Below are 25,732 nucleotides of genomic sequence, written 5' to 3'. Positions count from 1 at the left end.
ATCACCGCGCACACAGATGACCAGTTGTCATGGTAGCAGGCACCTCAGAGCCAAATCTAGCTGAGACTTCTTCCCCTCTGTCCTCGACACTCGGTGCACTCAGCTGAGGTGACATTCAGCCGGAACCAAGAGCAGCTGAGAACTGTGGCGAGGGGATCATCATCGTGATTTATCTTCCCACAGTACCGCTCATACACTTTATCCTGCCGCCGCGCATGTGGTCAGAAGCTTCAACACTGCATTGTGATAAATCCTCCAGAAGACCATAAACATGCACATGGCTGTTGTTATTTAATCAGGCAGCCCAAGAGGAGATGACAGTGTACAATAAATGCGTTCCACATGGGCTCCCTCACTTAATCATGTCAGTCGTCACAGGTTTTTAATTGGTTATGTGGTGGGACGTATGTGAGTCTCTCTACGCTGGAGGATCATTTACATTTGTCCTTGATCTTTTTTAACCTTGTTTTGGGGTTTCTGCTTCTTTTGTTCTTGTTTCAGGAGGAACTGATAGAGTCCAGCAGCGATGAGGAGTCTGGCCTGCAAGATGAGAAGAAATCTGCTTCAGTGGTCGACATGGAGGATCTGGGCACCATCATGAGCAGCGTCAAGAAAGCAAAGGTCAGATTCTGATACAAGTGGTGGAAAGTGACTGAGTACATTTACTCAAGTATTGCACGTAAGTACAGTTTGGAGTCTTTGTACTTGACTTGAGTTTTTCCTTTTTTCCTACTTGAAACTTCTACTTCACTACGATTCAGAGGCAAATATCAAACTTTTTACTCAACTACATTTATTTGACAGCTCCAACTACTAGCTCCTTTGCAGGTTTAGTTTAATAACACAAAATATAATGATGTAATGTTATTGATGAAGATAAACCTCCATCCTGCATTATGAGTACTTTTACTGTTGGTGCTTTAAGTATTTTATTGACATTTTAAAATACTTTTAATTGTAATAGAGTATTTCTGCACTTTGGTACAACATGAGTACTTCTTCATACCTCTGCAGTAAACAACATCATTTGCTATATTCCTCTACAGCTGATGTTCATGTATAAAAGCAACTTAGAATGACTTAAGTTACTTTATTCCACCTTTCCCTGGCTTCAAAAAGCAACTTCCCCTCAGACATCCCCACAGAATCAAAATGAGCTTTCAGAAATGTGAACTGTACAAGTAAGATAGTACTTAACAGCCTGCTTCACAGTATTACAGTTAAACGGTTGTACGATTATTTTAAGCTGGAGCTCCAGTTATCATCCAACAGGTTTATTTTCAGCGTTTCCACGTTGATGTCTATAAGCAGGCACCATCAGGCCATTAAGCTTCCACCACCTTAGTCCGATCTAAGTGTGTTGAGCGAGGAGAAAAAGAGGTGTCACTGAAGGAGAAGTGGCAGATGGGTTGATAGACACCAGACCCCCGGCAGGCGAGAAGCGGAGGCTTGCATAAGAGCGAAGACGCCCACCTCACAGACTTGTGAGGAACGAGTGAGTCAAGAAAGCAGAAAAAAATCAGAAGGCAGAGGCATTATCCGTCTCTTCATAGACCGTAGTGTAAAGAATATAGCGATGAAGTGAACATGGGGGATTAAGGGAAGGAAAAGACAGGCAGGGGTTCAGTGTAACATTCACTTTACTTTTCTGGGATCCATGTGCAGTTGTAAAATTATTTTTGTGTGTTTTTCTGTCACTCCAGAGAATACCAGAGATAATATTGCGGTTGATCGGAGCTTTTCTGGTTCCTAAAATTTGTTTCATGAAATGATAATGCTTCATGACAAAGTTAATGTTGTGCTACTAGAGCTGGATTGCAGTGGGAGTGTCCACGTCTCTCACAGATTTAACGTCAGGTTCTCGCCGGCTCGTCCGTTCTCATGTCACATAAATATTACAGTACAGTGTGTGTCGGCTCTGTGAGGTTTGGACAGGCCTCTTTGTAAGCACTACGTGGATGTGTTTATACATCACGGCCTGAAAGTCGAAGAGGCATCAGGTGATGACTTGAGGAGCCTGCGAAGATCACGGCAGTGGAAGGAGGCAGACTTCTTTTTAAAATGTTCATGAAGTGTTTTTAGTTAGTGTTCATGAGGAAGCCGTGGGGTTCACATTGTCATTCTTCGCTCTGAGGATATTCCCATTTATTTTTGTGATGGCCGAACACAAACATGGACTTTTAATAGAATTGAGTCTAATTGTCTTTTAACATTTCAGTATAGTTGTAATTATTTGCTGTGGTGACTGGTATCATCACACTTGGATGTCAGGATGACAACTTTGCTGTGTGTCTGTGGTAACAAATTAGTGTTTTTGCATAATTTGGTCACAGAGAGCAGGCAGTGCAAGATGTAATTAGTTTGTACACTAAAAATGTGCTATTGCCAAGAGACGACAAGTATTTAGCCAAGCTGCAAATTAAGTGTGAACAAGGAAATTCCCCTGACAGGAATATGTTAGTTGGCTAATTTACAGCATAGAGCCGACTGAGGTCCACAAGTTTAATGTCCGTGTTTTTGATAAACTGGATTTTGGTTTGTAGGATAGTTTTTTGAGATACAATATTTCATCATAACTGCAGGTGGAAGCGCACTCAGGCCACGTTTGACCACTAGGTGATGGCAGAGACTCTCAGTTGCAGACACCTCAAGTCTCCGAATGAACCACCGGTCTGACATTTAACACCACACTGTCATTTCACTTCCAGAGCGATTTGCTTTAATGCTCTGTGCACACCAGCAGGACAGACGTTTAACAGATTTTATTATGTTTTCTCTCTCTACATTTGTCTCCAACCCGAAGCTAAACCTCACTGACAGTCTGAGTCTATATTCAAGAGCTTTGAGTCATGTTGTTGGTAAATGTTAAAGTGAATTCCTCCAAGATTATGTCCAGGTGATTTACTAACACCAGTCACACACATGCAGAAAAACAAATTACGTTCATGTCACTGTGGTGTAGATTACTGGCTTTGACTGCACTGTAGGCGACTGTGCTTTTGGATTGGAGACTGATCAGTTTTCAAATTTAATGCTTAACATGATGGTACTTTTTCTTACTGGTGATGGCAATGTTTGATCATATTTCTTGGCTAATGTGCTTGTTTTCTTCGTATTTATTACACAACTACATCACCCCCTAGGGCTGCATAAAAAATGCAGTAAACATCAGCACATTTCCATTCACTGGTACTAATTTGTATCATATCTCAAGGCTCTGTTCCTTATGTACAGTGGTAGGGCTGCAACTAACGATTATTTGTATAATCATTTCATCTGACAGTTACATTAACGATTAATTATTCAATTGTTTAGTCAGTAAAATGTCAAAAATTTGTGAGAAATGCTGTCGCCCAACATGACGTCAGTCCAAAACCCAAAGACTCTTCATGTACTGTTGTAAATGATGAAGAAATGCTGCAAATCCTCACATTTAAGAAGCTGGAACCAGCAAACGCTTGAAATTTTGATTGAAAAATACTTACTGATTTACTAACACAGATTTTTTTTCGGTCGATAAATAAATTAATCAGCTAATTGTTGCAGCTGTAATGGTCCTGTTAGAACATATTCTCATAAAAGTAACTCCCAAGGTGTCAAAGAGAGCACGTAGACACAAGAGAAAAATGTTTCAAACACAATATCGATCAGTCAGCCTGTTATTGAACTGAGCCGTCCAGAGATTAGGGCTGTTTTCACCCACTAATGAGTTTCATTTGCTGTGGCATTTCATGCTCTCAAAGCCATTACACTCAAATGAGCATCTGTCTCCAGTTGATTTTGATCTTACAGTTACTGAAATGAAGTGTCAGCAGCTGTCATGTCTAAGTAAGCCACCTCACCCAACCCTGAATGCTCTTTTTGCCGTCATGACTGTTTTTTGTGGCCGACCCATAAAAAGCAGAAGGCTGCAGAGCTAAATATGGCACTGATGGATGTCTGTATTAATGTCAGTGGTGCTTGTTGCCAGGCAGGAATGAGGATGAGTGGACCACTGCTAAACCTGACATGATTTGCTCATATTGCCGAACCTTAGTCTGTATCAGTCTTTGGTCGTAGTTTTATTTGTTTTCTGCCAAGTTCCAGTAAGCTTCATTTTCTTTGTCTCTTTTCTTGATTGTGCACAAAAGGTGTTGCACTGGCATCTAATCTTTGTTCAAGGAGGCTTTTGTTTTTCCAGAGAGGTCCAGTTCATGTTGTGGGACTGTTAACAGATAAACTTAGTGGCCACGCAGATGTCTGAGCTGGATTTTGATGTTTTCAGCTCAGTGTCCAGTAGAGGTGGGAATCTCTTGGCACCTCATGATTCAATGAGGAAAATTTATAATTTCAGTTCATGATTTATTTCATCTCGTATTTATGTTCCCAAATCTTCTTTCCCTCTTTCCACTCGATCCGTCTCGTTGTGCTCCGTTTCCCATGTATACCATTATGTTTGTCCCTCGATCACCTGCTCGCACTGTGTGTTGTCGCTGTACTGTCCGTCTGCATCAACCCCATGTTGTGTCATGGTTCCAGAGCACAACATGGTGCTGTGAGATGTCCCAGTTCTGTTAGTCCAGACACGTCCGGGCAAAACTGGATGTCTGTGAGCTCTCGAGCGAGGGTGAAAGCGGAGCGGTGGGAACCAGAGACTGGGGCCAGATGAATCGCTAGTGCTGCACGCAAACACCACAGGGACAGATTGTTGCACTGTCGGCTACATGTAGCGTATGCTGTCAGAATTTTGCATGCAGTAAGTGAAGGTGGACATTTGTGCTGGCTGACGGTGTCAAACTTGTCTTATTCCATTTTAGGGTTTAAATTGCAGGCCACAGAGTTTTCACCCTCCGTATAAAATCTGGCAAACCTGAACAACTATTTGAGCCTCATCCTCCTGATAAGTGAACCTCAGGGTGGCTGATGTTTTTCCAGATTGATTATTTGTGTGAGTTACTGTACACTATACTGTTCATAGTTTTTTTTTAAATAAACAATGTATCAAATATAACAAAGCTTTGTAGTGAGTTTAAGCTCATTGTTGAGCTGTCAGGCCTTTACTGATTTGGTTCACTGCCACTGTTCTCATAGAATTGTTTTCTCTGCAGCATGCAATAACAAAATCTTTTACAACATTTAGCATTTAGCAGCTAAAAAAACAGATGTGTCCCTCAGAAGCTGGAAGAAACCGTCATCACATGGCCAAAAACAACACTTCAAATTAATGATCTGTCGGTCCGACTGGATGTGTAAATAAACAGCTGTTTGTTAACAAGTTTGCCCCGTCAACTTTTAAAGCTTGTGTTCACAGCTTGAGCCAAAACAATGTGTTTGTGCAGATGTAAAGTTTTTTGAAAGTAACTTTCTAACTAAAGGAAAGTCGATATGCTCTGGAGCCTAAATGCTCTGATCCAGGGGGTATCTAGTGGCGGATTTAAGAAATTTGGGGCCCAAGGCAAAGGCAGGCATGGGGCCCTCTGAAATGAGAAGACAACACACAAAACAACAGGTCAATTATACAGACACATACATTTTAACAGAATACACGTGTTATTTGTTTTACCTGTTGTCCCTCTCTTCCTGTCCCTTTTTCACGTTGTCTCTCTCCCTCATTCTGAAAACAAACACACACAAAACACAGTATAAGGCTCTTACCCAGTGGTGAAGTGTAAGTTTATTTACTCAAGTGCTGACGTAGACATTTTAGGATTTCATGCAAACTTCAATGGTAACATATTTCAAACCCTTCCTGCCCCGTGAAAACCATGTACCCTCAAAATGAGGATTTAATACTAATATTTGTGATAAACTGAAAGAGTCTTCCTTTGTGGGGCGACTTCTTAAGCCAAAACTCTTTAAAAAATCGTCTTGGGCCAGCTGGAAAATACATCATGACAAGACATCAGTGAAGTTAGTTTTAAGTTGGATATTCGACATTCGCAAGCGACTCCAACATTTCAAGTGCACCCGTATTGCAGACTTTACAGTAAACACACGGAGAAGACGGCTACAGCGTGTACCGACTTCCTGTTTTCAAAATAAAAATATGGGATATTTAAAGCAGAGATACTGAGTTTAAAGCTATTGAGAAGCTATTGAGCTAAGATGCTAATATTTACGTATAGCCTCAAAATTAATAAAAAATTATAAACAGATGTAAAAATTATGAACGGATGTAAAATGTAAAAACAAGAGGTGTATCTCATGCAGCCAGTGTAGTTACATGATCCCACACTGATTTTGAGTCAATTGATCACATGACCTGGAAGCTATTGAGCTAACATGCTAATATTTACATGCAAAAATTACTAAAAAATAATAAAAATTACTAAAAAATATTTAGAGATGTAAAACGTAAAAACAAGAGGCGTATCTCATGCAGCCAGTGTAGTCATATCATTTTAGAAATGTCATATTTTACGTTTTAGAATTATCTATCCCAGCTATTGATCATTAAAAGAGCCTTGGCATGTGGCCCTTTGAAACAGTGTTTCCTTAACAAGTTCATTTTAATTTTATTTAGATTTGAATACAGTTCCTAAAATTGAACAGTGTATTTCCATCTTGGGGGTAGTAGTTGTTAATAACTTCCTTAAGTTACATAATTTCTGATGTTTTCTCAGCCTCTGTAGCAAACGAAATTCAAAGCTTACTTCAAAATGACTCATATAAGGAATACTTATGGATATAGGGGGGAAAAAAAATCACCCCTTGGACAGTTTTGATACTCACTAGTTCATCTCTACACGACGGACCCTCCCCAACAGGTGTCGAGGTCGTCGTTGTTGTACCTGCCGGGTGTGGGTTGCTAGCCGCTGCCGCTGCTACTGCTGCTGCCGCTGCTACTGCTGCTGCTGCTGCCACTGCTGCTGCTGTCAGCCGCTGCCAGCCGCTGCTACTGCTGCTGCCGCTGCTGCTGCTGCTGCTACCGCAGCCGCAATGAAGACAGTAGTCACTTTCTGTAACTTGGAGATCAGCTTTCTGTTTTCCTCCTTCTTTCTCCTGTTTTCAGCACGACTGGGGTAGCTTCTTTTCATCTGTCTCTTTTCTTTACTTTTCTCTTCTCTACTCTCCTCTTCTTCTCTCGCCACTTCGTGCCGTTTGTTTTTGTTTTGCTGCTGTCTTCCTGGATCCGTTCTGCACATGTGCAGTAAGATGGACTGATCCAATGTAGTGGAGACTGAAGGGGGGGCCCCGACACACACATAATACGATTAGCATTCTGCTGGCATTTTAGCTAGAGGATTTGAATCAAAAACATAATTAATGTGCGCAAATAAGTAATAACTGTGTTAACCATAAGTGTATGAGGATTATTATGGGGCAACCGCCTAGTTTTGCCTAATGGTAAGTCCGCCCCTGGGGGTATCATTTGGAAAATATAGAATTGGGGAGTGTAAAGCAACCCATGGATTTTTAGTAAATATTGATATTTACCCTTCTCTAAATCAAGTGGTAATCAGACTGACTTGTCTTAAACACACAGCTCATTTCAGCAGTCTTCTCAGAACCATTACTAAGACTCAGTGGTGCATGTCTGTAGCACTTAGAGCTGTGTGTCCAATAAACAAGGGATAGCGCCCTACAGCATGCTGCACAGAAACCAGTGAACTGTCTCATTTCTTCAGACATACCACAAACATTCGTCAATGTTTGCTGACAGAGTATCAGCCCCTTATGAGCAGCACTGTGCTGAGAAGATGACATATAGATCCCGACAGACAAGCTGAAGCAGTGGCAGCAGTACCATAATTGGGTGGAGCTGTCACTTAACACGGTTAATCTCGGAGACATCTCGTCCATCACACTCCTCTGAAAGTAATACCTGTTCCCATCCACCAGACAACTTTTCACACAAGACTTAATCAATCTTGTGTTGCATCTGTAAACAGCACATCTCTGAGATACTTAGATTTACATACAAATCTTGTACACCGCAATGAAGTAGTCCTGGCCTGAAGGAAGTTTTTAATCTTTAAAATGCTGCTGCGGTTTCAGCAACTGTCGGTGTAAAGCTTAACAATTGTTGTGTTACCTTTCGTTGCATTTCAAAAAAGACCCCTGAGGGGCCTTAAATCAACATTACCTTCCACTGTCCAGACAGGAGTATGGTCCTTTATTAGAAAAATGAGTTTGTCATGCACTGGTTAATGGTTATGTCACATACAAAGTCATGCAAGGATGGCTGAATCATAATCCTTGATCTTCTCTCCTGTCAAACATCAAACACTTAGAGCAGCTCATTAGAATTTCTTGCTTTTAACTTAGTTCCTTTAAGTGGTAAGCATCAAATCATGTGGCAAGCAGGTAATACACATCAAAATGCTTTTCTGGATGCTGTTTCCTACAGTTGGAGTCTGGTTGAAAAGAATTGCACATTGTTTTTTTTCCCCTTTCACCTGCTGGCCTTTTCGTATCTGTTAGTTCTGTTTTTGTTTGACGCATTTGTAAAATTGTCTTCAGGGGGTGTCGCAGTGAAGTTATTGGCTGAAATAATGTTGTTTTTTGCACAGAATGCATTTTACAAGAGTAGCTGAATGTCAGAATGTATGGCATGATCGTCTATGATTTCATTTTCATAGTTGTGACAGAGTCTGATCTTCATAGATACCAGCAAGGTCACAAACAATAACTGAGGTTTTTCTGTCTGCCGCAGAGTAAAGATGACGGTCGAGGAGACGGCCAGATGGTGAAACTGTCCAAGTTGAACGGAATGAGGAAGATTGAAGATGAAGGGCAAAGAAGAGAGATGATCACCCCTGCCCTGAGAGAAGCCCTGACAAAGCAAGGTGAGGGAAAGGATAATTTGCTTATAAAAGTTATAGATTAGCAAGTTTATATGAAACAAATTAGAAACAAGGACGAACACACTGTTAATATGGTCTATAAATGACAGTGCTTCATTTGTTGGGAGAATTTTATGAATCTTTTGACTTGTGCGTGTAAAACTGTGTATTCATTTCCAAAGTAACATCTGCTGAGTGTCACTGGGTAATATATTCATATTATCTAGCTGCACTGCTCCACAATAAAAAAATCACATTACAGACCTTGCACACCAGCTGCTTGTCAGCATATCCTTAACCTTGCTCTTTCCACAAGGGCAGCAGAGTTGTAATTCACTTTAAAACATGAATTATGAGTCATGTCAATTTTTTTTATTTCTGCAGTAAATCTAACAAGGATATGCAGCTTGCCAGTGGAGACATCCATTTAGATTTTCTTTCCTTAAAAGTATTATTTCATGATCAGAGTCACTGATAGAGGTGTCAAACTCAGTTTAAGTCAGGTACCTAAATATATTTTTTGATTTAATTAGCTGTCCTTTTTTACAGGTCTCAAATGCTTATTAAAGAAGTGATATGTTGGTACTTCTGTTTGGATTATGTTAAAGTCTATCAGCTGCTAATATTGCATCCTGTTTTCCAGCCTTTTTTCTTATTTTCTAAGAGAGAAATGTGTCAGTTAAACATACAGCATGTAATGTCTGCCTTTACGGAGTCAAAACAAAACAAAGAAGTGAGTAGCGTGGGATCACGGGAGTCGTCTTCATTGTTAAACAATCGCTGCCGCTGATGAAAATCTATCGATATGACTCAGGCAGAAATGTTCACAGACATGCTAATGTTTTCAAAGTTTTATTCACATTATGTTTAATCACGTTTGCAGACTTCCTTTCTTTTCTCTGACTCTTTCCTGGAAGTTGTAGCGACAGACCACCAAATGAAACGCAGCGTTACCTTGAATACAATTACAGATTTCTCTGAGTTGGAACATTGTTGGAAACATTTAGGATAATAAACAACTCAACAAAATTTATAACAAAGGTCTAAATGTTTTTAGACATTTTAATGTGGAAATGTTACATATGATATTTTTAAATCTAATCTGAGGTGTTCCATGTGGAGAAATGTCGAGATAGTGAATGTGTGTTGTCTACTGGCACTTAATGATGCATTGCAGTCCAATTAGCCTCGCTGCCTCCACCTGTCCTCAGGGTGCAGTACCAGGAGTTTCACTCCTCTCTCCTCCCACACAAACAGTCCTAGCTGGTGTCATAAAGTTCATAATTCATCATCCAGACCCTGTAGTTGAACTTGCATAATGTCACCTTGACTGAGAAGAAAACTCCTCTTGTGTCTGTCCTGTATAGACCATATTATGTTTTTATACCTATTTCATTTGATGAAACGTCTGCTTGTCTACATTTGAGGATGAGACATTTACTCACTGAAATCTCAAATCTCTGATTTCACATGCACATCTGATAACTCTAATGCTCAGGCAATACTACTTTTAATCCAGTATTTTTAAATTTAGATTTTTGATTTAAGTTAGATTAAGGAGCTGTGAAACTTTCTAGTGTATGTATATTTTAAGAATAGTACAGCCTAAGATTCATGTCACTCTCGCCTCTATCTGAATGCTTAACTCTGAGTGAGGCTCAATATTTATGATATTGCATCTGTGTTTTGGTAAATGAAGCTACATGTAGTGTATCCATATGTTCTCTGTGTAGGTGTTTGCCTCTCATAAGGCCTGAGAGTCTCAGTTGTTGACTCATTAGCACAGCCTGAAAAATTTTACAATCTCTCCTCTCTTTAGTCCATTCACAAGTGTAACACAGGCCAGTCATTTTCAGCCAACGCGCCCCCCCCCCCCCCCCGACTGTTAGCTTACACAACAGTCTATAAATAGGACTCTGTGAGCAAGACTTCACTTTATTTGACCAAATGGTGACCTATTTCATGGTGGTTTTGTTGGCAAAAGTCGGTCCCCGGGGACGGTTTGTTTTATTTGCAATAAAAGAATGAAGGATGAAAGTTTTGGCGTTGTTTTAATGGTACTGTGTCTTGGAAGGCTGTATTTTCTGTGCCGCCATTTTCTGGCATGACATGGATGCAAAAGTCACTCTTCCATTGAAACTCTTGTGTAGCGTTCAAGAACGTTTTAACATAGTGCTGCACACAAGAATCTACAGATGAGGCTGAAACGTGTACACCTGTACCTAAAATCTGTTTCATTAATATGCATTTGCAAAGAATAAACGCAGAGGGCAGACAATCCATTTGAAACAGTCACTGTGATGGGTTAGGCCACATGCAACTCGTCAACTATAATTAAAGGCAAATGTTTTTTTTGTTTTTTTCCCCCACATGGTTTATGAACTGGCACATGTGTGGCATTAAACATTCGGCACATTTCTCATCAGAATATTCAGATTGTGCAGTTGAAATTTATTATTTTGCCAAGTGTCTCTTTGTTTAATTGTTGGAAGTCTAGTTCCTCCGAGATCCTGAAAAAGGATGCTGCAAACCTTTCCAAACAAATTATGCTTATTTTCCAACTCTTTGATTATTCACATGCTCCCCTTGCTCATTTTATTTCCCTCAATGCTCAGCGTAGAGGACAGAGTGTCACATTTCAGAGTGTAAATTGTCTGCAGAACTGTCAATAGTGTTGTACCCAAATCGCTCGGGCACCACTGATTTTGTGCTTTACAAATTAGAGGCCCTGTGGGTAAAGACTTGTTTCTCTTTAGCAGTTATTTGTAGCAGCAGGCCACCTGTAAGCCTCAGTTGATTAGATCTAGTGGCAATTTATCTTTCAAAGAGTTGTTAGAGAAGCAGGTGGTCACTAATACAATCAAAGAAACAGATGTTTTATGAACAGACTTTGAATACGTTATCAATCTGTTTTTGATTTTGATGACACATATCCAAATACATGCATTTAATGAACATCTGTGCATGAGCTCATGAACCTCAGCACTTTCAGGCTTTATCGGTGTTGCATGATGCCTCCTGGTGAAGCTCTTGGTCATTTTCCTTTGTCTCAACTATTGATGCATTTCACGTTAAAGCGCAAGTATTCACAGCACATATTCTACTTTTGCAGTGGTAACAGAGAAAGGGGGAAAAGATCAGCCTTTTTCTTTTTTTCCTCTCCGTCCACCACCCACTCACTCTGGCTTGATCCTCTCCACTGACACATTAAAGGACGTGAGGGCATTGGAAATCAATTTTCCTAAGAAACACAAGAGGGGAAACGTTGCTTACATTAAGATCATTAATAGTTAAATAAACTGCCAGCATGTCCAATTCCTTACTGTTATTTCCATGGTCTCGTTGGCCTGGGATTATATATTTTTATGTAACTTGCATGTGCTCTCAAGGTATTTTGAGGTGGAAAAACAATTTGATGCTACTCAGCATGTTTTTGCCCCAAAGAAAAAAGGCAAAGCAAACATTAGGTGAGGGGGAAAAAAGAAACTGAATTCTGTGTTTGTGCATTTATTGTTATCAAAAAAACATCCTTGATTAATGTCAAGCTGTTTCAATCAGGTGCTAAATCAAAGAAATTTTCATCCATCGACCTTCTCTACAAATAAACTCTAAACAGCTTTGATGAATAACCGTAGTATTTGACTCATCTAGCATCTAAACTTGAGAGAGATCATACACACCGTTACTCAAATCATTCTCTGTTTTAATTGAGTATTTCAGCTACAAGGATTTAATATCAACACATATAATGGTCCAAATGAAACGTCACTACCTGGATTCCACATCGGGCTGTTCTGCTGCTGCATGGCTTAAATATAAAGCCTCTTTAAATATTGGGACTTTAAAGTTAGCCCTCCTTGATTCCCCCAGAAGCAATTCCCATGTTCTGCTCTTTATTGAGCAGATTAAGTGTAAAATGTTTAAAAGATAAAAGTATTCTCTTCGACAGACATCACAGAGGAGAAAAAAGACCTGCAGGGACTCACCTCAACGTGACCATTCACAGCTTGTGGTTTTAGGCTGTGGTAATATCAGAGGATAGAGAGGCAGACTTGTGAAGAAAGTGAATTTGAAACACTTTATCCTCCTTTTGTGCTGAAGGGGAATTTGAGACGCTATCCCCTCCTCCTTACGGTGGACGTGCCCTTGAGCTGCCCACTTTATTGGAGATGTTCAGCAGCCTATCAGAGGGCTGTGAATGAAGATGACTTTGTGAATGTTGAGCAGGACTTTGTTAATGAACCAGTCAAAGTAAATATTAGCTCCACTTGTATATGTATTGATTATCTGCTGAATGTGGCCTTTTTGTTCTGGGTCGGATAAATGTATCTTATTGTTCTCACTTGTTGTTCTGTCTCGTTCTGTGCAGGGTACAAACTAATTGGAAGTCACTCGGGAGTAAAGTTGTGTCGATGGACCAAGGTAATGGATCTTATTCTTCTCAATAAAACAGAGTTTGTGAAATACTGAATGCATGAATCACAACAAAGCTGTTGTTTCTGGTTTTTAGTCTATGTTGCGGGGGAGAGGAGGCTGTTACAAGCACACTTTCTATGGTATCGAGTCCCACCGATGCATGGAGACGACCCCCAGCCTCGCCTGTGCTAACAAGTGTGTCTTCTGTTGGAGGTACGTGCCTGAGGAATAAAGCCAGTTTCACAAAGAGGGACTGCGTGCTAAGTTTTCTCTTTCTCTAAACTTATTTACCTACTTAGTCTGGCTGTCATTGAGCGATGATCTCTCTGTGGCAAACAAGTGAATGATTTACGTGCAGAAGACTAATGGCCAGCATAACTGTGAGGCCTAAAGGTGGACACTGATTCATCACGACATTAGTGCGAGACGGGCCCGTTCACTCCCCTCAAGTTCCTTTTGAAAAGGTGACTGTGTTGAGCACTGAAAGGTCGCTGTCAGAATGTGCTGCGGTGAGCTGCTTCCCTGTCACCACAGATATGCCAGTGTCTCTTAAGGCAGAAATGTGGGATGACAGGAAATAAGCAGTTTCAGGGCATAGATGTATTGTTGCAGCTGCCCTCTCCATCCACCTCTCTCTATCGCAACAGGTGGAATTAGATTTGATGTGTGAGGCCAGCATGTGTGGAGTGAGTGTGTGCATATGCATGCGACAGAGTGACAGTTTTGTAATGCCTCAGGATTTGTTGTTGCACCTAGACATCACACTTACAGAGTCAGAGGGTGTTATTAACACCTAAAGGAGGTGCAATTTTTTACAGAAGGATGCACTCATTCACTTCATGTTTTTGTAGGGTGAGAATATGCATTAGCCTTCATTATCCACTTTCAGTTTGTGAATAAACTTGTTTTGGTCTTGACATTTGTCACATTGTTAGAAGGATGCTCCTGTCAATCCAGTGAAATAACTGTTATTTGTGTCAAGTCTAATGGCCTGAATCTATCTAAATCTAAGTAACGCCTTGGAGTGATACTATCTGTCAGTCAGAGCTCCGGTAGGCAGTAAACAAGTGCTAAAGTAGCATTCCTAACTGGGGTGTTCCAGTATGTCAATGTGTCTGCTGTTATTACCTACCTGTTCATCTGTGTGCCCCACTGACAGACATCACACCAACCCTGTGGGCACAGAGTGGCGCTGGAAGATGGACCCTGCGGAAAAAATCCTGCAGGATGCCCTGGAGAAGCATCAGAACATGATTCGACAGTTCAGAGGTTGGTCACACATGCAGACTAGGGCGATTATTTTCATTAGCAATTAATCTACCAATTATTTTTGTGATAGATCCATTGTTTAGAAAATAAAATGTCTGACAAATTGTGAAAAATGCTCATCGCAATTTCAAAGAGCCCAAAGTGATGTCTTCAAAGAAAGAAAAGCAGCTAATCCTTACATTTAAGAAGCTGGAATCAGAAAATTTTCGGCTCCATTTGTACTACTTGTGCTAATACTATTGGCATTTAGGACTTAATTTTTCTGGCTGCTTCGAGCATTGGCTGAGGACGGCTGGTTGGAAGCCCAAAGCTCAATCAAAACTGAATTTAGTGATCATCCTGTCAGTACTCCCTAAGCAGATTTTCTTTGAGAGGTTTTGATAAATGTTGTCAAAACATGGTGGTGACACATTTGTCAGATATTTATTAAGGCAAACAAGTATTGGTGGGCTTGTTTTCCAGATAGATTTAAAGGTTTTAAACAAGATCTTCACTGTTGATTGATTGTTTATAATGTGTGGAAATTCATGCATTGGTACGCTTTACACGTAAAAGATTTATAAATGAATCTCTTTTCAAAATAGTGTGAGAACTGCCTGGCACAGTTGCATATCTTGCTTTCTCTGATCACCAGTCTAAAAGCCAAAGACATTCAACTTACAATGATATAAAATAGAAAATCAACAACTTCTCACAGCAGCTGTGACATGCAAATTCAATATATTTGCTTGATGATTAATTTATATGATTAATTGATTATCTAGTTTTTTTTGTCAATTGAATGATCATTACCCGACAAAATGTTTTTTCTTCAACTGAGTATTGATTGAGTGATGTGTGTGTTTGTGTTGTGACCTGCTCAAAAGGTTGCAGATATTTCATCACCATATTTAGAACACAATTAATCACACATGCACAAATGGCAAGAAATAGTTTTGTCCTTCTCAGTACTGTTGTATTTTGAGCTTCTTTCACTCTAGCATCAGTTGCAAGTACAGCAATAAGCTCTTACATTGCTCCACTCCAAACTACATCATATTCATTATTTAACAGGTAGGCTGCATAGTTAACACTTGGTTTTTTGTGGTATGACTCTGGCTGTGCAGCCCGTTGAGACTTGGAACTAATTTAGCCTGCAGATCCCTGTAAGCACACACACACACACACACACACACACACACACACACACACACACACACACACACACACACACACACACACACACACACACACACACACAAAGACTATTCTGGTCAAACCCAATCTCAGTTTGTCTTCTTTTCAGTTAATATCATTGTTTATTTATTTTGTGTTTTTGGCGTAACTCATACTGAAGCCAGTACCAACACTTTACTTTGTGATCCATAGTTGTCTCCGGCTGACAAGTGGCCCGTTTTGGAAAAAAAAAAAAATTGATTAAACACAATTTAACAAAATATAATCTACAGTATATTGATGTAAAAAAAAGATTGCATAGCTGACATATATGAATGTACCTCCAGCCCATATATCCATAAGGCCTGGCTTGATTCTGCAACCTCACAGTCAGAATGGCTGCCTCTCTAACCTCAAAGCCACTGCTGATCCCATTATAAAACAGGGAAGAAATTGTACTCAGGAAATGACATAGATGCCAAACGCTAAAAGCTTTTGAGACGTATCTTCTTCAAAGGGCTACTTTTATAGCTAATATCATTCTCAGAGCAGTCGTTCATGATGTTTCATAATGCGTGTCATCATAGAAGATGTCATTTCCTGATGTGATTATAATGGAACAATAGCACACATAAGCTTATGTTGACAGTAAGCTGTTTCTAAGTTCACTTAGCATTAAAAAAAAACAAAACCACATTGTTGCAAAAAGGATTACAGTTTTGTTGAGTTGTGCATTAAATAATAGAACATACATTTTCAGCAAAGCTTTGCAATTCCAAATAGAAACAAACTAGAGCAAAGTGCAAGCCTATATTATCATTTTCCTCCGTAATTTTCTTTCCAGTTGTGCTATAAAATCACATGAGGCAGCCGTCATCTCCATTTACCATTGACAGTGGTACATTTTATGATGTCTAGCACAATGAGCTATCCAGACAATATCTCCGAAAACCTACAGTGTCGTTTAAGCTGCTGGTTTCTGCTCTGACTACCTGATGATCTGCTGCTTAAAAGGTCTTATCAAATAGCAGTTTTAAACATCATGCACCAGTTTATAATGAGAAGTTATTAGTCATCATTTAAATGTGGGTAAAAATGTTATTGTCCTGCCGGCAGTGACTTAAGATTGTCTCTCAAGTCCTTTTACCTGTAAAGACTTAGTGTGATCTTGAGGACTGAAACTTGGATTAACTCTGGTTATAACACTTAATTGGATTATTTTTAACTATAAAACAATAGAAGTCACCATGCAGAACATTTTTATATGAGGAAGAAGCTTGGTGATGTTCTAACTTAGCAGCTAAGTCGATGCATAAATTAAATATTTTATGTTATTCTTTGAGCTACATCAACACAGCACTTTAATTTTTTACTCCAGTCAGTCATGCATACTGTACTTCTACACTACACCCTTCCATCCAAGCATATATTTCCTTGTTTAATATTAAAAAGTCAGTGCATCAAGTAGACACCAAACAAAGGTGTGAAGTATGTTTCCTGAATTACACATCTTGGGCGAATTTATGAGGAGAAAAATCCATTAAACTAGAGGATAATGACTTAAACATCTTCTATGAGTATTGAAAACCAAAGGTGATGCAGTCAAGGTCAGACGACACTGAAGGTCTTTGGTTTGAGTTGTCTTCCCTTGAATCTGTTCTAATTCAGTAACGATCATTACACAGCTTGTAATAGAGCCCTATGTCCTCGCTGACAGACTTTATATCTGAGCCATCCACTTCAGAAAAGAGCACCCCTCACCTTCCCAAAGGACCTCCAGGGATGTTAGAATATAATGGAGTTTCACATCCCTAATACCATAAGATGTATACTTTTAATGAGGTTTCACACACTTGTCTTAACACACTTGCACCGCCCTCCTCAGTTGGTTGTTGGTTGGTTGTGTGAACACAGTTAAGTGGGATTTCTCCTGAGGGACAGTTTGTTGTTTGATGTCTTTGTAGCTGTTCGGAGATGTAATTTGTCCTTGAAAGATGGCACAGTAACAGCTGATTTCTGTGCTTCATCTGTAGAAAATGTTGCAAATGTATCAAGAATTCAGAGACCGTTTTATAAAGCTTATGAAGGCAACAGTCCAAAGTTTTATTTGATTAAGATTCACTGCATGTACTCTTAAATTAACTGGCAGCTGCTGTAGCTTCAGTAATATCACATTAAATCCCCATGACAGAGTGTGAAACTTTTCCCCTCAAGCTTTTACTGTTTGTTTATTTCCTGTCTCCATCAAATCCTATACTTTAAACTGTGGGCAGAAAGCGGGCTAATATGCTTATATATTGCTTCTTGTATGTTTACTTGACACCCCCTACCTGCCCACCCCCTCTAAATCCCCAAAGATATGCATATTCAAATGAAGATGCACATCATCTCTCTGCTCTTTGTCAGTCTAATGTCCCAGGTGTTTTTTTTCATTAATCTAACTTTGCTTGGCAAAGGAGATCAGTGTAATTTACAGCAACATTTGATGCATAAAGCTGAGGTTTGAACTGTGTTTAATGAAGCGGCTACCCCCAGGACTGAAAATGAAGCCAATGCAGAAGTGCCACAAACAGTCCCTGCAGTTCCTTAAATGGCCACTTGAGGCTGGCTCCAACAGTGAGTCAATCCCCTTAAGAGCCCATATTGAAATGCCAAACTTTATTGTAGAAATAAACATGTTTACAGCCAAACATGTTTTTTGTCTCTAAAGCTAATTGCCCTCTTCATGACAGCTGTGCAGGGGGTGGAATTTTTGTATGACTCACTAGTTTAAATCATATCAAAGCTTAAAATTATACCTTATTAAGGGTGTGGCTGCTTTGAGTGACAGCAAAAGATAGCTGTCCAATCAGGCTTCATTTTGCCCGCTCAGCTCAATGCCCATGCGGCTCCTCTTTGCCCATTTTTGGATTAGCCAGGAGTCGGGCAGAGTCAAGGACTGCCAAAGCCACCATGCTGCACGATGGCTCTTCAGAAAGTCTATGGCTGATGTCACAGAGACTGCATCTGTTTTCCTCACACTTAATGCTTCCTAGTTATCTTCTCAACTGTTACTCAGTTGCTTTCTTTTTGTATGTAATGATCTTCCAGCTGCAGTTAATTAAACTTTATAACAGTTATCCTTCATACTCAGGAACTTACGCTGAGCATATTTTTACAGCACCCTGTAGTCTTCTGCTTCACTGAACATAGGGAGAGTCCAAGACCACCCACAGGAAAGAAAGAGAGGGGGAGTGGAAGAGAGATGAACTGGGCTTTGGGCCCAACTCTCAAAGCTCAAACTTTTACTGTTTCTCCTCTCTTCCTTTCTCCTCTCCCCATTTTTCAGCAGCACCACATGTCTCACTTGTGCCTTTTGGGTTTTATGTAATTGCTCAGTTTGACCTTACTTCAAAGTCTGACCTCATGCTGTTCATTCTCGCAGTGCTCCTAAACTTTGCGGTGCTTTGATTTATGCTTCCAGATGTGAGGCTCCTTATTTTATTGTAGGGAGACATTGATTAAGTCAAAGGTGGAGCTGACTCTAGTACCTTTCTCACTCCAGGTGTCCCCGGAGTGAAGCCCGAGCGATACGAGGAGGGCTTGGCAGTCAAACACTGTGCACTCTCCCTGGTGGGCGAGCCAATCATGTACCCCGAAATCAACACTTTCATCCGCCTTCTCCACTCCCACCACATCTCCAGTTTCCTGGTCACCAATGCACAGTTTCCACAGGAAATCAGGTAGGAGCAAAACAGACACACACACACACCTCGTTTGTGTGGATGTTGCTATTTCTTCTCTGCTCTCAAAATATCCGTTCCAGCCAATCTGTTTTGGCTAAGTATCTTTCAGTGGTATATTTTTATTCACTGCCATTCGCAAGCTCTTTTCTTTGAAGTCTGGGAGGATGAATTGGAAAGTAGGGAGTATGAGTGTGTCTTAGGCTCTTAGCAATTAGATTATTTCATAGCAGGAAGGATCAAAGGTTCAGCTCCACAAGTGCTGTGTGTTCTTAACAAGGAGGCTACAATGCTCAGTTGTTTGTTGCACTCAAAACATGAATAATCAGCAATGCTTTGTTAAACTAAATTAAACTTTTAGTGCTGTGAGCAACACAAATAAAATCCCAGTAATTTATTAGGCTGGCATCATAAGTAGTGATGCATGATATCTGATAATGATGATTTCACACCTGAGGGTAAGTAAAGCTAAGATGTATTTAAAGGTATTTTTAAGGTGCAAACAGCCACCTACTGTATCAGAGTTTGCAAATGCTCATGTCAAATCAATGAAAGCAATTTTGCTTCATCTTATTGGCTCTATTTATTGACTATAATTTCAATGATGCCAATTGATAATCAATAATATACGTTTCCCAATACCGGGCAGGTAATTTATCGCTCCGATACACATCACCTATCTCTAATCACAAGTTTCAGTGCGGACATGTCTGAACTTTTGCACATTTAACTGAATCTGTCTACATGACCAGATGCCACGTAAGATAAGGGAGATGTTTTTTATATAAGTTAGGTGAACTGGCCCTTTAAACCATTGTTGCTTAATGTTGAGCCCTGAGACATGCATTCTTTCTAATGACCACTTGCTGCTGGTTCGACAGGAGGTCTTATTGTACTAAAGTGATCGGGAATTATCTAACGTTTTCTAAAGTGAGGGTCTGTAGGTGATGCCACAGACGCCACAACCACTTTTTTTGCCATCTGTGAGTTTACCTGTGCCCAATATGACTTCTCTGAAGTGCTGCATCGTAACTCAGCTAGAAGAGTTTAGGTATTCAGGTTCTGCATCCATGTTTCTTTGAGAGAGGAGTTCAATACAGGGTTAGGTCCTAGAGGCCTTATGCACCTACAGAAACTGTATGAAAAATTCATAAAAGACAGTACCACCTCAGATGGTTTTATTCGCAACAGATCAACAATCCAGACACACACACACACACACACACACATCGACACAAAAGGTTTTATGTCTGAGGAAGAAATGCACTGAATTGACGTTGGAGTGTCATTATTCTCTGTATTATGGCTTCTATTCACGCTCTGTCAGCGCAACATTGAGCTGTTACCTCTCTGACGTCCCTTTGTGTAGAAAATAAAAAATAAATGGAGCCCTTTTTCCATTATAAGTACAATATACAGTGTGACGTGAAAGAGGAACTTACCCAAAGAGTTTTCAGGGCAACAATGCCATGCACTGAAAAACAACAACAGCAACAGCATTTTTTCCAGTTACTCAAGATGAACAGTTTCATGTGCTTTCATTTTATTGAGTCAGTCATTCACTTCCACATAGAGAATAATATATATAATATATAAACATGTATAATTATATATTTAGTTGGTCTTGTTTTAAATCCTAAAAATATAATTTACTTCACACAGAAAAATTGCGACATTAAAAAGGAAGCACATTGACGACAAGTATATTGTCTGTATCTCAAAAGTCTAAATTTGTTTTGTACTCTGTCAAATCCTTTGCTGTCAGTATTTTTTCCATAGAGTTTTAATATACAGTTACTGGTTTCTCAAACAACGTGGACTCTAGAGGCTGTATGTCCTTAACCTGTTTGAAATGAACACTATGTTTACCCTGGTTTCTGTCTTCTCTATGTGCCCATTGACCCCTAAATCTAGAGACATCACTCTGTCCAGAAGCCTTGGAAGTTGTCATCGAGACATACACTGACATTATAGGCGATATTTCAGCTAACTTTCCTGTCAAACGCTGACATGTCATATACTCATTGAGGAGGTTAAAGGCAAGGACAACAGCCATCAGCCATTTTTTCCCTATCTGTAGGTTGAGCAGCTTATTGAGTGTCTCCTCCAGCACGGTTTTGATAAGGGGAGATTTTTTGGGGGGAAGGAGATTCAGCAGAAACGGTGAGTTTCCTGACTTTAGGTCTTATTGCTCATTTTGGTTATTGGTTTGGATTTTTGCATCCTTACATAACTACCTCTCTCACTAAGCTAATATGTTCATCTGTTATCTAAAGACACATGAAAGGGTAGTGCCCTTCATGTTTAAGTAGTCTCTTTCACACTTTTTTGGTCCTACTACTCTGGTGCCTTCTGCTTCTCTCACAGATTGTGTCAGAGTGCAGTAACACACAAATAAGTTAATGTCTCTCCTCATTCATTATTGATGAGAGGCACTCCTAGTTTTTCCACAGCTTCTCCTTCTCTGCTCCCTCAATTTGCTTTCATCTGCCTATGCAACAAATTAGTTGCATTTAGCACAGCTACAGAGAGCGTTTGACTTGTTGTATGTATATTATTGTACCAAGATGGTAAAAGAAAGATAGACTGAGTGGAACTGAGCCACAGGTCTATGTTCAGTCCAGATGTTTTCTGTTCTGTCTCAGACTGAAGGGGTACGACAGCTTGATTCGAGTGCTGATAAAATACACTTGTGATCTTAGGAGTCTCCCTACTGAGGGAGACGGAGACTCAAGTAAAATATTTGTATATATTGCTTTTGTTCAAATGCCCCCTAGGTTTTGTACTACCTTTCTCTCTCAAATTGGGTCATTCTTATCCTCATCTCTCCTCCATATTTTCTGTAATTTCCAGGAGCCTGGTGCCAGTTACCCAGTTGTATGTTAGTGTGGATGCCAGCACCAAAGACAGTCTGAAGAAGATTGACCGGCCACTTTTCAAGGACTTCTGGCCACGCTTCCTGGACAGCCTCAGGGCCCTTGGAGAGAAGGTAAGCTACCCACTGAGCAGGTTTGGTTTTCACCCAGAGATTGATGTAATCTAATACTCAAAACATATTCTTTGAAATTTATAACATAAGTAAATAATGTGAAACAGTTTCTGCTCAGTTGCAAAATGCACGGTTCAGGCATAAATGTGCAGCTTTAGCAGAGTATGTGTCATTGAATGTACTATATGGTGTAGATATATTCAATTTGTCATTATACACATCGCCCTTAAGTTAAATTGCACATTTGAGGTCATACAAGGTAACAGTTGGCTTCACAATCAAATTATAATAATTATAAATTATTATATTACTAAGGTTTTTATTAGCAGGTTGTTAAAATGATGTGGGACTAGGGGCTCATTATATATTGTTTCAGCAAAGACCAATGAGCACATGCGCAATTCTGTACAATGACAGTGCCATCAACATCACTGTAAATAAGGTCTCTGGGATTGTTTTAGTACCTATGAAGCGTTGTGTTCTCCCCGATCAAAATAGCTTATTGCCTCAAGCTTTATCAAGTCTATTTAATAACTTTGGCTTCGTAATTATACAATATTTTTTAGCCTTTAATTAAGTGTAGATCTAATTGTCCCCTGGAAAATTTTAACCACTATCAATTACTAGCATTCATTTTGTTTGATACATTTTATGGGTATTTTCCTATTATTAATATTATTATTATTATTATTATTATTATTATTCTCACCATTTTCTGTCATTATCTTTACTTCAAACTGAGAGGAGCGAGAGGATTGCATCAATGCAAGTTATGACCCCTGCGTTCATATTCAGCTGCAGTGCACAATGTTTCTCGTGCTATATCATGAGGACAGATGTAAAGATTGCAAAAGTATACACATATTGGTATCCTACATTAAACTCAACATCAAATTAATATTCATTATGAAATAGATAATTGGAGCCTAAATGATAGTGATTTCTTGGACAGCTGAAGATTTGATAGCAGGCCTGAGGGGAAATATTAACGACCTTCAGTGGAACAAAATGATAAAACAAGCCAGAGATTCCAGTTCCTGATATTACCCACACTCGGAAAGCATCATCCTGACATGTTGTGGCTTTTCTCCTCTAATCATTTGTTTTTGTCATGGTTTCTTGTTCTCTCGGCTCACAGAGAAATGCCCAGACTGTGTCTGAGAGATTGTTTTGTATATAGTCCTTGATAAGCAGATGAGGTTTGCTGCTCACTGCCAGAGTATCTTATCTAAGTGCTTGTCAGATGCACCAAGAACAAAACAATCAGACTCAAATCTCGGGCTGTAGGGAGTTTATTTTTCTCTGCACCCTTAGGGGATTGTTGACAGGTAATGTTTTGTTGCTATTATCCTTTTGAATAGAAAAGAAACTTTGTCCATAGTACTATAAACTTTTAAACTGTTCTGTCTCACCCTGCCATGAAAATGTACTGAAGCTACAACAATTGAAGATCTTGACAACACGCTCATTTCTTGGAAAACTATGACTAGAAATATGCTGTAGTGATGATTTTAACAAAAGTAATCTCTTATCACCAACTCACTGTCAGATTGTCAGATGTGACAGATTCTTACCTCTTGTGCAGACTCATCTTTTTTGTTTTGTTTGAGTGAATCAGAGCAGCTGATGTCTGAGTCCTCCCAGAAAACGCTGAGATCTCCTCTCTATTTACTGGCAGCAAGATGCCAATAAATTATAGACTCTTCAACCCTTTAACACTTTACTCAAGTGGGGAAGGGTGTCTTATTATTGATTTCTCAACCTTTTAAACAGTCTGGCTTAATCAGAGTGTATAATGCTGCTGCTGCCACCATAAGAATGAAAACATCCGGTGGTGTTCATTCTATTAAATGTGTGATCTGTGTCCAGATAAACCTGTAGCAGACAGTTCAAAAAAGTGCATCCTATAACCCTGCAGGCCTTTTCATCATTCCTGAGCAGAGGGAGAGTCTATTATCACAGTCTCCATTCAGTCACCACACCCTCTGTGTAAATCGATTCTCTCCGTTAGTTTGTTTCCTAAAAAGCCAGTGAGGAGAAAATGGTGCTTGGGTGCACCGGCAAAACGACCTTGAGGAAGATGTGGGCTGTGAAGTCTCACTGTGAAGACGGAGCCTCTATTGCACCTATCTGTAATGGGCCAACTTCTTCTTGATTAATCCTTTAGCAAACAATGAGCAAATTCATTACCACTCAGTCTGAGGTGTTGGTGACTGCACTGCTTGGGGCAAATCACTGCCGATGGATCATTGCGCAGTGATTGCATCTAGATCCCCATTTTCACCACATGACAATGAGCAAATGTCAGTGTGAGGTAGCAGCAGGAGTAGATACAATAACAGGAACATCCTAGAATTAAATGAATCAATAGCCTTGTATTAGATACGACCATTGTGAAGTAAGATATTTAATTTTCTGTCAGCACTCTGTCGAGTCTGTGGTAGGTTTTAGGGTCATTACAGTGAGGTACACTACAGGTTGTAGACCCAGAACTTTGCATACATCCTCATACAACCTCCACCTTGTAACGTTTTGCATTCCTTTTACGAAAAACCTACATTCAAACAACCAGTCATCATCAAATATATTTAATTTAGGATGCTGGTTATTATGGGTATGTTACTATTTCTAGTCATGGCCAGCAAAATGTAGTATTTCAGTCTTACTACTGATGTATTTCACTGTGCACAGTAGTGATGGATTTGCATGGCGTGGGATGATTGTTGAACAGAGATAATGCTGAAGCAGTCATGATAATTTATGGTCATATCTGTGGTAGAACATGGTTTGATCCCTGGCATATTCAAGCAAAGTTAAAATGAATTGGAAAGCACTGGATGTGTATAGTGAATGTTTTATAAATGCTATAAATATTAAAGTGAACATTTGCATAACAAACCCTTGAGTCAGTAAAGTTTTATACTTGAAAGACAACACTGGACTAAAAAGACATTTGTGCACACAAGCATATATGATTATTAACTTTATAGATTAATATGATTATATTTGTCCCAGAAGGTTGCACTTGTGTGTTTGCTTCAGCCAGTGTGACAATATGGTTTTTGCTGTGTGCAACTTCCCCATTTCCAAAAATAAACTCTCTGTTCCCCCCCACCCCCGCTGCCTTCCTGTCTCAGCTCCATATTCCTAAGTCTCCATTTCATGGTGGGCTCTATCTCCATCCCTCCCGAGTGCTTATCCCTCTCTGTTCTCTGTTAGCTCTCATGCTTTCCTCCACCTGGCCTCCCTGACAGTGCACTGGGGGATTGATAGAGTTGTGCCTCTGTGTCGGATTTGGAATAGAGGCAGCTCACCTCCCTGCTTCCACTGGCCAATTATCCCCTTCCCTACTGGGCTGAAAGGGCCGAGTGTTACAGATAACCTTCCAGTGAGAGAGGGAGAGAATGAGGAGATGA

The 25,732-nt window shown here is 39.8% G+C and overlaps 1 protein-coding gene across 1 annotated transcript in view; it reads left to right on the top strand.

Moving 5' to 3' along the window:
* tyw1 (tRNA-yW synthesizing protein 1 homolog) overlaps nucleotides 1–25,732 on the top strand; it is a 49,603-nt gene that overhangs the window by 4,389 nt on the left and 19,482 nt on the right. Inside the window, exons 7-13 of the mRNA XM_084351726.1 lie at nucleotides 502–621; nucleotides 8,636–8,768; nucleotides 13,135–13,187; nucleotides 13,276–13,394; nucleotides 14,341–14,450; nucleotides 19,150–19,327; nucleotides 22,181–22,316. Of these exons, the coding sequence (XP_084207852.1) occupies nucleotides 502–621; nucleotides 8,636–8,768; nucleotides 13,135–13,187; nucleotides 13,276–13,394; nucleotides 14,341–14,450; nucleotides 19,150–19,327; nucleotides 22,181–22,316 (849 nt within the window). The remainder of the gene's footprint in view (nucleotides 1–501; nucleotides 622–8,635; nucleotides 8,769–13,134; nucleotides 13,188–13,275; nucleotides 13,395–14,340; nucleotides 14,451–19,149; nucleotides 19,328–22,180; nucleotides 22,317–25,732) is intronic.

The sequence above is a fragment of the Pagrus pagrus genome (assembly GCF_965226575.1).
Source record: "Pagrus pagrus genome assembly, chromosome: 4".
NCBI classification, from domain to species: domain Eukaryota; kingdom Metazoa; phylum Chordata; class Actinopteri; order Spariformes; family Sparidae; genus Pagrus; species Pagrus pagrus.
The sequence above is the reverse complement of the archived record's forward strand: the minus strand, read 5'-3'. Positions and strand labels throughout refer to the sequence as shown.